The sequence below is a fragment of the Aphis gossypii genome, chromosome 1 (genome assembly GCF_020184175.1).
Source record: "Aphis gossypii isolate Hap1 chromosome 1, ASM2018417v2, whole genome shotgun sequence".
Classification (NCBI taxonomy): Eukaryota; Metazoa; Arthropoda; class Insecta; order Hemiptera; family Aphididae; genus Aphis; species Aphis gossypii.
In genome coordinates, this window is record NC_065530.1 from 25,481,060 (window position 1) to 25,498,509 (window position 17,450).

Sequence of the window (17,450 nt, forward strand, 5' to 3'; positions counted from 1 at the left end):
GCTCATAATATCAGAGGTTTTGGCAAGATTGATGATGTCCCAGATGATCATCGTTTCCTTGTTAATGCCTTTGGCCTCAAATAGCAAAAATATGAGTAAGAGAGAGAAGGATAGGGAAGGGGTGAGAGATGGGAGAAACCTTCTCCGCCCTCGTCACCAAGTTGTGTCAGACAGAGAGTGGAAAAACCACTGACACCCGTAACTTAGCAGATTATGATATTACCTCGAACATACAGCTCATTTTATACTCGGTACATGGCAAAAAATAAAAAAATAAAAATTATTGTTTTTTATTGTGTAAAAACTCTCGTTATGGAATGTAACGAAGATTCATGAAGTTTTAATTTAATTTATTTCTTATTAGTTGCAGGTAGTGTAATAAAAAAAAAAGTCGACGAACAACCGAAAACGTATTTTGAAAATGCACCACAAAATGTGTTTGCGTCCGCAGGCCAAAACGTCTTACTGCCATGCCGGGTGAGGCATTTAAACGATAAAGTGGTAAGTGCACTTGATGTATCGTATAACATAAGCATATAATATAGCTATTAGCTACAATACATAATGCATAAAAGTTGTTGATAGCTTTTTAAAGTGCAGTTATGACTGGATAACTGTTCTTGAAATTCTAACGATTTATTAAATGGAACAAATTCGCTATACGATTTTTAATAAATAAACTTTACAGTTGTATATTATTTAAAAGAATAATACTAGTCAAAAAGAGTCATTGACATAGATTTTATATAATATGTATTATTGTATAGTATATTGCATTTTTATCGTGTCAACATTGATGATTTATTATAAAACTTTATTTAAGTTATAAGTATATATTTTTTTTTGATTTATTTAGACAATTATTATTATTATCGACATAGTTTGATAGTTTTACAACTACTTTTTTTTATGAAGAAAATACTTAGCAACTATGGTGATTGTTTGTAAAATAAAATAAAATAATTATTATTATTGGAATACATTAATATAATACACTTGGAATTTGTAAATGTTCATGTTTTTTACCACTTGAAAGTAATTATCGTTTTATTAAATATTAATTAAAATTATAAAAAAATAAAAATAAAAGTACCTATCTAAACTTACAATTTAAATTAATTTTTGCTTGTTTTCATGTGATTTTATTATTTTCATACATATTCCCAAAAAATTACTTAGAGTTATTGATAAATAAATAGCTAACTGTATAAAAAATGATCATAAGTATCTTCTAGTGAAGGAAATGACGTGAAATTTTAATTCGAAAACTAAGAATACTGAAAATTTAGAATAGGTCACTTTTACTATGAAATATTAAAGATTATATCGTATTGTGCACACTTATACGACCATTAAGACCTATACAATATCCTGTATATACATTAGTACATTACTAATGGTTGAAAACAATTATTAAACTCTAGTAGTGTTTAAAAGGGTTTTCGGAATTCAAGTGATTTGAAGTGAACTCTTGCTAGAAGAATGGTAGAAAATAAAGTGGATAGATAATAAGGTAAATATAGTCTATACCTGTTCGTGATTTTGGATGTCACTTGGTATTTTTTGTAGAACTTTTCAAGACTTCAAGTGGTTTTCTATTCGGTATTTTCATATTGAAGACAAAATGTATATCTCTTAAGTACAATCATTGGCTCGAATGTCAATTGACAAATATATGCTTTTCCACTATAGTTTATTGGTTAATATATTAAATATATTTTACATAACATTTGTCTTCGGCAAATAAAATTAAAATTTACTTCTGAAACAAAAGTAATATGATTATTTCTAAAAATATTTAATCTTAAGTGTAAGTTTAATGTTGGGTTCAAAGACAAATACAACCAAGTTAATGCAATGTAATTTGGTATTTGTATGCTTGAAAAAATGTCAATATATAAATAAATTCTTATAAATATTTGCCAAATAAGTTAGTACACGCGTATACTTTATAACTGTATAATTAATTAATTCTTTAATATATTTTTTTAAGAATTCACAAATAAAAGTAATGTAAAAATACATTTGTTTGAATTTTATTTTCATTCATGAATTATTACATTCATTATGTAGACTGTTCACCATCACAAACTTTTTTAGTATACATAATTTATATTTTATGATGCACTTTAGGATAAGTTCGTGGTGTTGCGAGCACGGATGCGGTGAAATCAAAGGAATAGCAAATTATTTAGTGATTGAAATATGTATCTTTAATTTTATTAATATTATAAATGATAACTAAGTGCTTACAATGCAGTTTTAATTATAATATTTTATATCTTTGGTTGATTTTAAAATATTTAATACATATTACATTAAAATGTATAATGGATTATGTTATTAGTTATAAATTAAAAATATAATTTAAAAACAATCATTAAAAATAAATAATAATGCTTAGGATCTTTATCTAAGGAAAAATATCTATTATGACATATCATGAAACCCAGATTAAGACCTCTAAGAGTCCAGAGGTGCTATACTTAATTGTATCAATAGAGAATTATAGTCCTTTTTTTATCACTGTTTATACAAAATTATAATATAGGTATAATTAATGATTGCATAACTTTACAGTTACTCATTGTTAAGAAATAATATTAGCAGCACCGAATGTCAATTGCTGTGTACCTGTTGCAAAAAAATTTAGGGTCTCTTAAAAAAATGCCATTAAGGTACCTATTTACATATATTTAACTATATTCATTAAAAAAACAAATGTTCTATTAACTGGCTATATAACCTGACTAAAAAAATATAAAAAAAATAAATAAACATAAAATATGGCGGTGTATTTATATATTTAAACATTGGTGTAGGTTTAAACCAATATTGTATATTTTTCTGATAACTTTAAAATTATTTTGATATTTTTCTTAAAATCGGGTAAGTATAATTTGTTAAGTGTGCAGTGCTTAATAATTATCTGCATCCTTTCGGTCCCAATTAATGTTGATAATGGACGCTCCACTATAATATTATTATTGTCCGGTTATAGTATTAGTCATCTGTAGTACACGGTATTATACGTTTATAGTACTATGCTATTATCAGTAACGTAGCTAGGAGAGGGGTGGCTAAAAGGTTAGTATAGAAGTTGTTGTAAATGGCAAATTTGTTATATAATCATAGTTTTCATCGATGGTTTATCTGGAACAGGGTATCAGTAATATCACCATTGATTAGATATATACATTAAACATACATAATATGTAAAATTAATTAATGATTAACTTTGATTCAATTTATAGCAAAATTGTTACCTTTTTAAACTGTATAATTTAATAGTTTGAACAAGGATTATTATTATTTAAATATTTATATATTGTCACTCAAATAAAGTACAATAATTTCAAAGTTAATATTTGTAAATAGTTGTACCATCCATGGCTTTAATAATGCACCTGCATATTATATTTATTATGCAGTATATTTATTGTAATTTAATACGTCATTTAAATATTCAAATATGAATCTATGTGTACCTAGTTTGATGAGTTTATATCATACAGCCAAAATGGTATCAATTTAAAATATTTGATGAAAGAAAAATTACTATTGTCTTCCTAGTCTACATTCGTAACTCATAATTTTCCTGAGAAATAATGTATAGTTAATATTTTAAAAACAGACAAAAGAAGAAAACACGGTATAGTGACGGCAATGAAATATGCACATTTTAAAACCTACATACTATTTTCACATGAATATAATAAAATATTATTTTATTATTTTTTTAGCTTATTTTAAAATACGATGTTTTTATACCATAAAAGTACAAATGATCTCTTAATAAAATTTAAAGCCGAACATTATGATAGCTCTTTACGAACGTGTGCTCCTCCTTAATCCAGGCCTGCATGCCATTGGTTTAAATTATGATTGATGATACTATAATACATAATATTATATAAATAGTAAATACCATGAGATATATAATATATTTTCTATATGCATAAGATAAATAATTAGATTTTAATTATCTGTTTAATCATATTAAATAAGTAATTTGTTAGTTGTATTTTATGAAGAAAAAAATGAACGTTAAAATGTTCTGGTCGATATTTTAATAAAAGTGTCTTTAAATGGATTTTTTTTTGTATACACTCACTTTTGTTTTATATTGAAAATAAATACAAATACATAAACGAAATGTGAAAAGAAAAGGTCAGTAATTTGACTAAGCACAACTGACAACCTGCTACTAGTACTTTTAGAATCAAATCATTTTTTTGAAGAATATTATATATTTTCAAAAAAACTGAGGGAATTTTATTTATATAAATATGTGTGAAATTTCATGCAATACGATCAAAGACAATATATCCTTTGATGTCAAATATTTTTTCAGCAAATCAAACAATAAGTGTTGTAAAAGTTTTATAAAAAATATTTATATTTATATTATCATGTAAATATTATGTACATAAATACATAATAATTAAGGGAGCAAGAATATCTGTAATATGTTTAAGTTTAATATGTAATTATATATAACAATATTATGACAATACATTGCAAAGATATATTATACTTCTTTGATATTTCGATAAAATGAATCAATTATTTCGCATATATTTTTTTTATCTTAAAGATTTAAACTTCGTTAATATAATCTACAGATATTTTTAACATATTCGTTTGGGTAGTTTTGATCAAATATGAAATTAAGATCTAAAACTACTATTAGTGTGATAGAGTTGACTGTGGGTTGTTTACATACAACACATACATAATCATTGCAATCAGTCAATGTTATGTTATAATTATGAGAAATTAGGTAGCTAGGTAGTAAAAAGTAGTTTCAATAGTTAATAATATTATATTATTTTAAATTATAATCAGACTTATAATTTATTTTGTTTTAAACAAACTCAAAAATACTAAAATAATGGATGCATTTAAGATATTATAACATAATAATATTATTATTTTACCTTATTATATATTGCATCATATAATTGACCATAATTGAAATTAAACGTATACTCGAGACCATATTATAAAATTAAATACAGTTAGGTACTTACGTAATATAAACTATTGGACAATTTGTTGATAAATAAAGTAGGTACACACATTTCTACAGTATTTTAGTTATCTATATAAATATATACACAGAGAAGTGGAAAGCTATAAAGTTTTTGTTCTGATGGAGTTTGAGTATTGTTTCTTTTATGTATATAAATATATATATATTATTGGTTAAACTTACATTATATATTTCAAAATATATCGAACAAATGATAAACTTTAGTAAGAAAGATGATCATTGTATGAAAAAAAAATATAGCTTATATATCACGATGGGTCGGCTTCAACTTACCCTAAAACAATATATTAATGTTTTAGTGCATGCACGTCAAAATCGTCTTTCCCTCGAGATTTGTTACATTTGAAAGAGGTTTTCTCGTCCTAGTACTTTAAAATTTCGTGTATGATTTTGTATAACCCTTTTGGAGGGAACTTTTGAACTTTTGTGACATGGTGAAAATTTGTTTTTCAAAACGATTTGGAACAAGGATGATGTATTTTGAACCAAAATTGTATAAAATATGGTAAAATTATAATATATTTTAAGGTTAAATACAGAAATTTTACTGCATATCGATAGAAATAGTAAAATATTAATTATTCCAATGTAAATATTTTAATTATAAAAAAACTAAACGCTAAATGATTAATTGGCAAAATTAAAAAATAATTTTAATTGTTTTGTTTTTTTAAATTTTAAAATAGTGTAAACAATAATAAAATAATGATATTATATGTTTAACTATAATAATTATTATAATGTATTGTAATTTATAATTCTAATTGTATTAATTGTAAATATTAAATTTTGTCAATAAAACGTTTTTTAGACATAATATTAGTACGGTTAATAAAAAATTCATATTTTAATAGTAGATTCGGAGCCGATTAAATTGTTTTTTTTTGACGAATATAAACATTTTCATATTGTGATATAATAATAACGAATTGTATAAAAATTAAAACCATTTAAAAGGACAAGCAAAGTCATGAATTAAGACTAAGGTATTATACGTGGTTTTATAAAAAGGAAAAAAATTATACGTATGCTCGCGACCTGCACTCGCAAAAATAATATTTTTTTTTTAAAAAAAAGAAGGAGGAAAAACTTTAGAACTAAAGAAAAAAAATGTCCGTCTACGGGACGAGGTCTTTGACGTTTGGTTTCGTCAGCATGCATAATGTAATATATGTATACTGTCGCTGATATACGCCGTGACCTGCCCGCTATACGTATAATATTATACCTCTTGTTCTATTTTTCATTCCCGAAACACGACACGACACGGTAAAGGTACCGGCTAACTGCTCCTCGTCTCCATAAGTAAATGCACGTAACGTTCGCAGTCTATATTTTGTATAATATATTATATACAAGCAGTGGTGCTGGCGTCGGTACGGATGACGTTTTAATGAGCGTCCCGTACACGCCAAAGTGCGCGCGTAATGGATCTAATTGAAAAGCTCCGGCGCATCATTAAAATCCCAGCGCCGAGTCGGGGGTGCTACACACACATCCACACACACACACACACACATATATATATATATATATTATATGAATAAATGTAGCGGCCGTCACAGTTACGCAATACGCAAGCAGTAGCTTATGACGTATATCAGTAATGGTTATAGAAGAAGTCGTAGTAGTTCAGTGGTTGTAGTACCTATATACATGTATAGTTTTTATTGTATATCGCAGTAGCGTAGAGTGTTTAAGGGAGATGGTTGGAGGTAGGGAAATTATTGAAAATTACAATGTGCAGTGATTTAAAAGATATTATTGGTTAGTTAAAAGTTTTTTTTTTTTTAATATTTCATGTAAGGATTAAAAATAAATAGGTAGATATATTTTAAGTCTTGACTTTTTATAAACAAAGTCATGCGACCGAGAAGAAATTTTTATATTTCATACGAGTCGTACAATGCCTAGTACGTGATATTATAATCTTCTAAATAAATCGATATTTATTCTTTAGCATAATATCAATAAGTACAATGCTATTATGAGTTATGGTTGTGACTCATGTAATATATTTTGTAATAATGTATTTGTTTTAATAGAATCTTACATGTAAATCATAAAAATATATTGTTTAATAATAGTAGGTATTGTATTGCAGTCATTGTGAATTAACTTATTATAAAAGTAACACTGCTATACCTATTGTATCGTATGGTTAAAGTTAATTTAGATTATTTTGGTGAGGGGAGGGGGTGTCCAAAATTAGGAACCCTATTCTACCCCTATTTACACTGGTTGTAGTTGTAGAAGTATATTAGAAGTTTTAGTAGTAGTTCTATAGTACAGCATTGGTAATGGTGGTGGTAAGAACAACACATATACTTGCATAATGTACAATATACATATAGGTAGATGTGGGTCGGTTATCAGTAACGGGCGTGTGAGGCGGAAGGGCGATTCCTGTAAAACCGTTTGTGTCGTCGGCGGCGGCGGCGACGGTGGTGGTGTGATGAGATGCGATCGCGGGGAGAGCTGTGCCGGTCATTAGAGGGTCTGCTGACGTTATGAATAATCCGTGAGCATGGCACTAGCACAAAGGGAGGTCGGAAACGACACACACGCACTCACTCGCATGCTCTAGAAACACTTTTCACCCGAGAGATTCCCCCCTTACCACTGCATCTATCACGCCGTCACCCGTGATACTTATTGTGGGCGATCTATGATTATGTTCGTCCAAATCCCCACACTTCTCTTCCGACCATCACGCTCAAGCGTACACCTGTGTCGTGGTTTCCGGCTGGTTCCGGTTTCCGATAACAATGTGAGGGAGGGTTTCCATTAGAAATATTTTTTTAAATATATATATACTTCTCACTTTGGTCGAACACACTCATAATAATCTCATAATAGTAATAGTAATAATAATGCATATGCTCAGAGTGTGCAGTCATGTCCTTATGATGATCCTTAATATTATATTATTCGAGATAATTCGTTTTACGCTAATTTAATCGAATACGAAGCAAAAAATATTCTTAGGAATTAATTATTATTATTGTACTATGAGCTCTCCTCCTTGATCGCTTTGTTTGTTTGTTACTCCTATAAAATACTATTCAATATTTTTCTGTGAGCTGAGGGTTAATAATTTTAATATAAAAAATAATAGGTACTGATATTATAAATTTTTAATATAAATACCTTTTCAGCATTTTAAGCATTAAGAAAAGCAAGTACAAATAATAAATTAACATTAACTCTGATATTATATGTAAAATATTTATTAATTTCACCATAATGTATGATTGTAGAATAGGTTTATAGTTTTTTTTTGGGATAACAGATGACTATTTTTATAATTTTGTGTAAATACATCCATATTTATTGGGAAATTATTGTCACAATAATACCTATTTAATATTTATAGTTGTTTTGGTTGGAGTATATGCATGGGTATGTATACAATTGGCATGTGTGTTCTATAATATATTTATTTTAAGTGCAACTTGTTGTTGTTTATTATTTTTCTTCTATTGAACGGGATGATGCTGATATTATATAGGTAGTTAAAAAATGTACAAACATTTGTATGTGGGCGTGTATATCAACATTCAACAATAATAAAAATTAAATTTCAATAGAATTATTTTATATTATTTCAAAGCTCGCAGTTATCAATTATTGATAGTTATATTTTAGTATAGTTGATTTTAATATTGTAAATTAATTTGTTTCGAAAAATGTAAAATTACAGCACTATAAGAGAAGTACTTTATTTATTTGGTTCCACATATTATTTTTTTTTACAATATGATTATATAATTTTTACCTATGATTATACAGTATATACAATCATATAATATGGGAATTGACAATTGTATTACTCAATGCAATTGGATCTGGATCGAAGTTTGCAAGCTAATTTATTGATTTTTTTTTTGATCATATGAGCTAGTCAAAACGTTTGATCAACCACAACTAATAAAAACTGAAATGATATCACTGTTAACAAGCACTTTCTTAAAAACTACAATTTCTAATGTTGACTAGAATTTAATTCTAGTCTAGAAAGTTCATAATATCTTATGTTGCTATATTATTAATGATACCTCTAAAAACCTACACAGGAAATTTATATTTTGTTTTTAATTATAATTTTAAATGAGAATATAATCTGCGTGTTGATGCTTTATTAATATATATAAATATATTGTATAAAATATAATAGTGTAGATTATATTGTATAGTATTAAAGCCTTACTATAAACAATAATAGATTGAAATGTTTTTCTGTTTCTTATTTATTTGAAAGTGTTACCTTTATTTATACATAGCAATTCGAGTTAAATAAAATGGTATAAAATGTATAATGATTTATTTTAAACGGTTATCTGAAAATAATATTTATGAGTAAAATAAATAAGTATAATTAATCGATCAGTGGTCAGTAAAGGTTCATATGTTATTGTATAATTTAAGCTTATTTTGGCATTAAATTTGAATGTTACAACTTCATTAAAAATTATTTATACTACTAGAGGTATTATGAGTAACTACTTACTTCATGATTACTGTCGTGACAGACATGTGTACTGATTATATATTTAAAGAATGTGTATAATAAAGTTAACAACAACTATTATCAATGAGGAAATTAAAGTAATTATTTGCAATCTGAATTTCATAAATTTGTTTGAAAATAAAATATGAAAAATTAGTACATACGTCACATAATTTAGGGATCGATAAAAAATATGTACTTGCAGCATATTCATGCAAGTACATTTTATTTCAAATATATTTTATTTTTTAAATTATATGTTCATAAATATATCTTACTTTTGTTAAATATCATTTATTTATTTATTTTTTTTTAGATAAAAATAATTATTTAAATATTTTTTACTATTATGAAAACTAGAATTTTATATTAGAAATATTAATTTTTTTTCTGCTATTCATTTCTACATAATATAATTATAAGAGTAGTTGATTGTAATATCATAATAATGTTCCAATATAATTACATATAAATTTAAGTAATTATAAATAAATGTAGCCTTATTTATTTTTGTATAAAATGAATTATTTTGATACATTTATTTATCATTTATTTAAATTAAAAAAATAAAATACATCAATAGCTTAGAACCAATGATAGAGTAAAGTGAGACTAGTGTTCAAAATTAGTAATAGTCTATTAAATTATATCTAAAAGATAGGTGGTTGATTATTGTAGAAAATAATATTATATATTTTGTCGTATATATTATTATATCTAATTATTCATTTAATAAAATATATTACTATTCCATTTGTTAAACTGATGAATTTACTCAGAGAAACATGGCCAATTTCTCACTTTTAATACATGTATGTGCAGAACTTTGAATTATAATGTTTAACATTCCAAGTTTAAATAAAATTAGAAATTTTATAAAAACGAGATATTATAACTTTGAATTCCCTGCAGTCATAAAAAGTTTAAAACTTTCTCGTGACTTGGTTTACGCTTCATATATTATTATGACAAATGTAGATAATGTGGATATTGTAATTTACTTTATGCGATAACGAGAATCTTTTGATTTATGCAAAATCCTTAATCTCAAATAATATAATAATTATACGTTTCTCTCATATGTAAGAGATCGAATTATAAAAAAAAGTTTTACGCGAATGTCAGTTAGCGTTATTTTGAGAGAATATAATTAAACTTTTTTTATCGACATTTATATAACTTATTTTATTTTAAAGTAAAGAATAAAGATACTTATACCTATAGTGTTTATTAATTAATAACAGTGATGCATTAATTTTTTTTTTATTAAAAAGAAAATAGGTACCCATGATTTATTAATACCTATTAGTATCACGATGATGTAATATCGAATCGATAGAATTTAGAACTTAAATATTTTAAAATAGCATAAATATTTTTGGTAAAGTTTAAAGTAAAAATTGGTCTGTGATCATGTATCAAATACAAAACGTGGTAGGTACATATTTTAAGATTTTAAATTATGTAATTTTTCAAACCTATTTACAATAAAATTAAGATATCATTTTTAAAACTGCAATAAATTATGTATAATATAATATGAATAATTCTATTAGTTAGTTACCTGCTATTAACTGGTTATCTATAATACTATGATTAAATATAATTGTGTATTAATGTGTATTAAAACAACATACACACAATTTGAGTCGGTCATTGTTAAAGTATATTTATATAATGCTATTGGTGTAGCTTATATTTTTATTAAATAAAAAGGTTAAACGAAAATTTTTTTATGCCAAAATATTTATAACGATCGTTGTATTTAATTTATCAGAAATATAATATAGATAACAAATCTGGTAATTGACCGAACTAACATATTTCGTAATATCTAGTATAGAAAAAAACACTATAAATTTATTTTTACTGATACCTATATAATTAAATAAACTATATATTTTAAGGTTACTATAAAAATAGTATGATATGTTTTTTGTCCTCGGTAAAAAGTATTAAATTTCAATCGGATCACCCGCCGGGATGGGATTTTTTCTCTCATCAAATGGACTCTAATTTTTTAAACAAACCACTATTGTTTTATTTGAAAATAAAAACTGACTATTTTGATTTATGGAGCAATAAAACTAAAAACTTCGGTATGCATATATTTACAAACAAATTCGATTTATATGGAAATTCGCGGTCGAGATTTGGTAAATTTATAACTAAAAGTTATTAAAGTCGACATATAAGTCTGTATTTTTATTATGGGTTTTTGAACTGTTTAGTAGATTTCTAATTTTTCCCCTTATTTACGTTGAGACACAAATTGACCCGGTCAAAAACTCATCTAGAAACGTTCGAAACCATTTAACACATTTTAAGAGACACTTTAATCTGAATTCGGATGACTACACTTCAACATGCTCTCAAGCGTTAGAAACTGTTAAAATACTAATGATTTGAATATTAAAGTCGTTTTGTATAAATGCACGCTGAAATAATCTGGTGTAAAAATAGCGTTGCATCGCGAACATTGTTATTTAATTAACTTGTTAAATTTATTTTTTATTTATTTCAATAAAATAATTGTATACAATCTGTACACACGATTAACACAACAAGTAAATTATAAAATTAATATTAATATAAAATGTATTGCAATTAAAAAAATAATAATGAAGGAAAGTGGAAATTTTCCAGCGCTGGTAACCCATAGTATTGTTTTCGATAAAATATTGTTATGATAGAATGAAGATGTTTAACAATTTATAAATCACCCAAACATATTAATTGTTAAATATGAGTATATAAACAAACCATTTCAAAAACAAAATCGTTTTAATGTTTTAATCTTATTTTCTTTGTGATTCAAGAAATGTAGATATACTTTATTAATTATTTTATGAATTAAATAAATTATATAACGTATATTTATTGAAAATTTGAAAATACACTTGTAATATTTCAATTTTAATTGGATAAAACAAAACATGATGATATTAGGTAATTTATAATAATAATAGTTATTTTAAATAAAATTATTCATTAAATATATTTAACTATAGGTAATACCCAATATCTTTCTAGTAACGGCTCTTAATTAGATAATTGATTATTTTTATTATGAACTGACTGGTAGATTTTTGTTTTTATATGGTATCTCATAAAATGTATTTACAAAAATAGAAAAATACGGATGTGATACAATAATACTAATACTCGCGGAATGTTCGAAATTAATCGCATCGTATTGATTATTTTGGTTCATCTTAAAATGTTATCATTATTAATTTTCATAATGTTGAAAGAAATGATAAATTATTTTTAATGAAACTGGGAGGAAGTTAGTTTACTGTAGCTTATAATTAAAATAAAAGTGTCAGTTTTTGGTTTTCAAATAATATTCTCTTATTGCAAAACTTCTATCTGTAAAATCTTCCGATTGATTTAACATAGATGATATTTTTGAAAAATGATCATTATAGTATGTCATTTTCAAGTGAAATTCGAAAAACTAAATTTATTGATTGATATTGATGTCAGACGAATTCAGTCATGATATGAAAAATTAACTGTATTTTTTTTTTAAATTAAAAAGAATAATTTATTGGCTATTTCGGATTTTCTAATGATAGTTATTATAACTTTGATTTGTTTTTATTTTTTATTTTGGTAGATATAAATGATTCGTACTGTTTATAAGTCGTAAAACAGTATGAATCTGTCTCTTATTTAATTATGAGTACCTATGTCAAGATTTAATAGCCGGATACTTTTAAATAAAATATTAATACATAAAACCAAAGTAAACTATACGTATACTTGTCTTTTAGGTATTTTAAAGCAGTGAAATATTTACAAATAATTCGTTATGGTGTCGGCAAGATTCAAATTTCACAGAACCCGTTTAATAAAAACTGCAGTTAATAATACAAACATACTAATAAATGTGTTTTTTCTTCTGTATACTAAAAGACAAAAAAAGAATTTCATATATATTACTTCACTCATTCTGCATTCATAATTATTGCTAAAAATACACTATTTATGTCATCTGAGAAAATACATACTCTGCAGTAGGTACATGCTAGCATATTAATATTTAAAGAGAAATACTGGAAATATTGAAAATAATAACTTATGACTTCAGTATGAATATTTAATTTGAAATCTTAACTACAAATATATAATTGTATTAAAAATAATTTAAGTATTAATGCATCAAATAATATCAAAATATGTAGATATATTTAGAATTTATTTACATTTGCTTAAATATTTTCATGATGAAATAGATCTATTTTATCAACTATTCATTTTATCATAATGAGGGGTGGAATTTGATACACTTCACATTGTTTTCGAATCAAATTGTTTCATCATAAGTGACTTTAAATATTATGAATTTTCTTTGTTTTCAATATAAAATTTTTATTAAGTAATTACCGTTCTGTTGTACGATAGGTATCGAGTAGGTCACTATTGTAAGTTTGTTACATTTGAATTCAGTGATATGTCATTGTACACGAAAAATTATCCTGAACGCAAATGGTCTAATCACTATGTCATAATATTTTTTGATATATAGCTATTAAAGTAATTTATTTTTATTTTAGTATTATAGTTGATTGATAAAAATATTGGCACGCCTATTATATTATTAGTATTTAATTATTATAATAATATTTACACATTTATACCATAAATACATTAACTTATAAAACTTAAAATTTAATAAAATCTTTCTGTAGATAGCTTAAAACAATAGTAAAAAAAGCGGGCAAGTGAGTACCGCTCTGCTGTACATTAGGTGCCGTATGGATCATTATTATATATTATAGGAGTGTTAAATTTGAATCCAATGATAGTTATCATTGTATACGAAAAACGATTCTGAACGAAGATGATTTGTCAGCCTAGGATATAATTTCTAGTGGTTGGTGAAAAAGGTGGTTTATGTTTTAATGGCCTGAATACAACAAAATTTAAGTTCTTTTATAATAATTGTAAGTTAAACTTATGAAAAACCTTGTATTAAATTTTCAACTCTTAGCTACTTATACAAAAATTTTTATGAAATATACCTACAAAATAATTTGCAAATATTCATGGTTTTGACGAATTTTTGTCAATATTTGAACTTCAAATGCTAATAAAAAAAAATTGTGCCTATGTATTCTTATAATTTTTTAATCACTATAAGAATAACATATGAGGAACTTTGTATAAAATTTTCAAGTATTTTGATAGGGCCAAAAAAATTTTATCGACACTTCAAAAAAAATTTTTCAGAAAAATTGAAAATTTCAGTTGTCTATAAATAGCTCAAAAAAACTCAAAATATTTCGAAAATTAAATCACGTAAAGAAAACGCTAGTCTTAATAACTGATAAAATTTTCAAGTATCTACGACTTATACTTTTTGAATAATAACAAATATTTAAAATCGTTTGAGGATAAATCGTTATCGTTACGCGATTTCGTTAAAATTTAAAATTCAAACCCACTTAAAATTTTTCCTATAACGATGCTTAGATACTTGAAGGTAAACTAATGGAAAACTTAGTGTTGTATTTTTAATCCTTAGTTATAAACACAAAAAAATTTATGATTTTTCAACTTCAAATAATTTGCAAATATTCATGCTTTTGACGAATTTTCGTCAAAATTTGAACTTCAAATGCTAATAAAAAAAAATTGTGCCTATGTATTCTTATAATTTTTTAATCACTATAAGAATAACATATGAAGAACTTTGTATAAAATTTTCAAGTATTTTGATAGGGCCAAAAAAATTTTATCGACCCTTCAAAAAATTTATTCAGAAAAATTGAAAATTTCAGTTGTCTATAAATAGCTCAAAAAAACTCAAAATATTTTGAAAATTAAATCAAGTAAATAAAATGCCAATCTAAATAACTGGTAAAATTTTCAAGTATCTACGACTTATACTTTTTGAATTATAACAAATCGTTTGAGGCTAAACCGTTATTTAGCGTGGTTTTGTAAAAATTTAAATTTCAAACACTCATAAAAATTTTTTGTCTGAATCCGGTAGAGTTTTTTTTACAGATAATTGAAGAAAAATGTATGGAGAACTTTGTACCAAATTTTCAAAACTTAGTTATAAAAGAAAAAAATTTTATGATTTTTCAACATCAAAATTACTTGCAAATTTTCGCGTTTTCGACAGATTTCGTAAAAATTTGAACTAAAAACGCTTATAAAAAAAAATTGTGACTAACGATTTTTAATTTTTTTTAGCTACATTAAAAACAACTCATAAGGAACCTTGTATTAAATTTTCAAAACTTTTTGGTCATCCAAAAATTTTATCGACACTTTAAAAAAAATTTCTCAAAAAAATCGAAAATTTTAGTGGTCTATAAATAACTCAAAAAAAGTCAAAATTTTTTGAAAATTTAAGTATATACGGATACCACTGACATTAACATTTGGTGAAAATTTCAAGTATTTTCAGTGATTAGTTTTTGAATTACAACCATAAAAAAAAATCGATTTGGTCGAAAACTGGTTTTGCGTTAAAATTCCCGTTTTTCCGTCATTTTTTTTTGGTTTTTCTCGGCGCTTTTGAAAACTATCGGAAATTTTTTACTTTTGACCCCCCAAAGTACAAACTACATTCACTTTCCTATCCGAAACAGGGTCCACTTTTTAAAATCGGAGCACTTTTACTGCTCCAAAACGTGGTGACAGACACAAAAATAAAAAAAAAAAAAAAAAAAAACACACATCATTGTAAAATCAATACATTCATCACTTCGTTCAGAATCTAATAGGTTCATAATATCTATACCTAATAAGATAATATTTTAAAATAAAACAAAAATTTCATTGCGTATAGTATAATATAAAATCGTAAAATTATAAGTTACAACAACAGTGGCGTAATTGGGAATTTGGTTTGGGGTAGGGGATTATACTTTTTTGTAAAATCTGTACACCTCATACAGTAACCTACCCCCACCCCACTAGAATACAAAAAAAAAAAATTAAATTATAGTTGATTGAAAAATACAAGTTTATATAAAAATATTATATATTTTATAACTTTTATACAAAACTAGATCTAATTTGAAATATCCTTGGTCTTTTAGAATTATCATCTAATACATCTTCAGGGTTATCTTTAATGTCTCTATGGACCTCCAATATACTTAACCCATTTAATCTATCCTAATTATCAGATTTAATTATTAATAAATTATTAATCTAATAAGTAATAATCACATTCAAGTAATTAGAAAAAAAAATATTGAGCATAATTTAGTCATTCTCACCTTGTATGATCATCAATTATAATTTTATCACATGAATTGTTTTTTTTTTTTTTTTTTGACAAAATAAAAAGTAAGTGTCAGAAAAAAGTATGGTTCATTGTTCAGGTTCTATTGTGCATTGGCGTGAATGTGTAATGTGTATACTTATCGTTAGTATACTTGTCTATGCTCGGGTGTGTTCACGATAACAATCCGCACGCCTTATTTTAAGAATCGGAAATATAAGTGTACAAACGTTCGGACTGTCTGAGTTAACGTAGGCCGCGTTGAAGTACCTATCATAAAATAATATAATTTAATTTAATCTGCGATCTACCACAACTCACAAACATAATACATCTAATTAATTAGCCTATAGGTATTTTATTAATTTAAAGTAAACAAAATTGTTTGCTTTGGAAATGAGAGTATAGTTTAAATGGTCATTACTCATTACCAATACTTTAATCAAATGTTAGCTGTAAAAAAAGTTTTGGGAGGGGATCTATCCCTCTAATCCCACCCATAATTACGCCCCTGTACCACAAATAATATTATTGAATTATAACAAAATAATGAATACATAGTTTAAATAGGTAATTTTCTTAAATTGGAGTTTAACATTTCCATAAAAATAATTGTTATATTATATATTTCT

General features: G+C 25.2%; 1 protein-coding gene across 1 annotated transcript in view; it reads left to right on the forward strand.

The window, feature by feature from the left end:
- The window catches only part of LOC114122392 (lachesin-like), a 70,978-nt gene that overhangs the window by 16,261 nt on the left and 37,267 nt on the right, over positions 1–17,450 (forward strand). Inside the window, exon 2 of the mRNA XM_027985041.2 lies at positions 365–501. Within this exon, the coding sequence (XP_027840842.2) occupies positions 365–501 (137 nt within the window). The remainder of the gene's footprint in view (positions 1–364; positions 502–17,450) is intronic.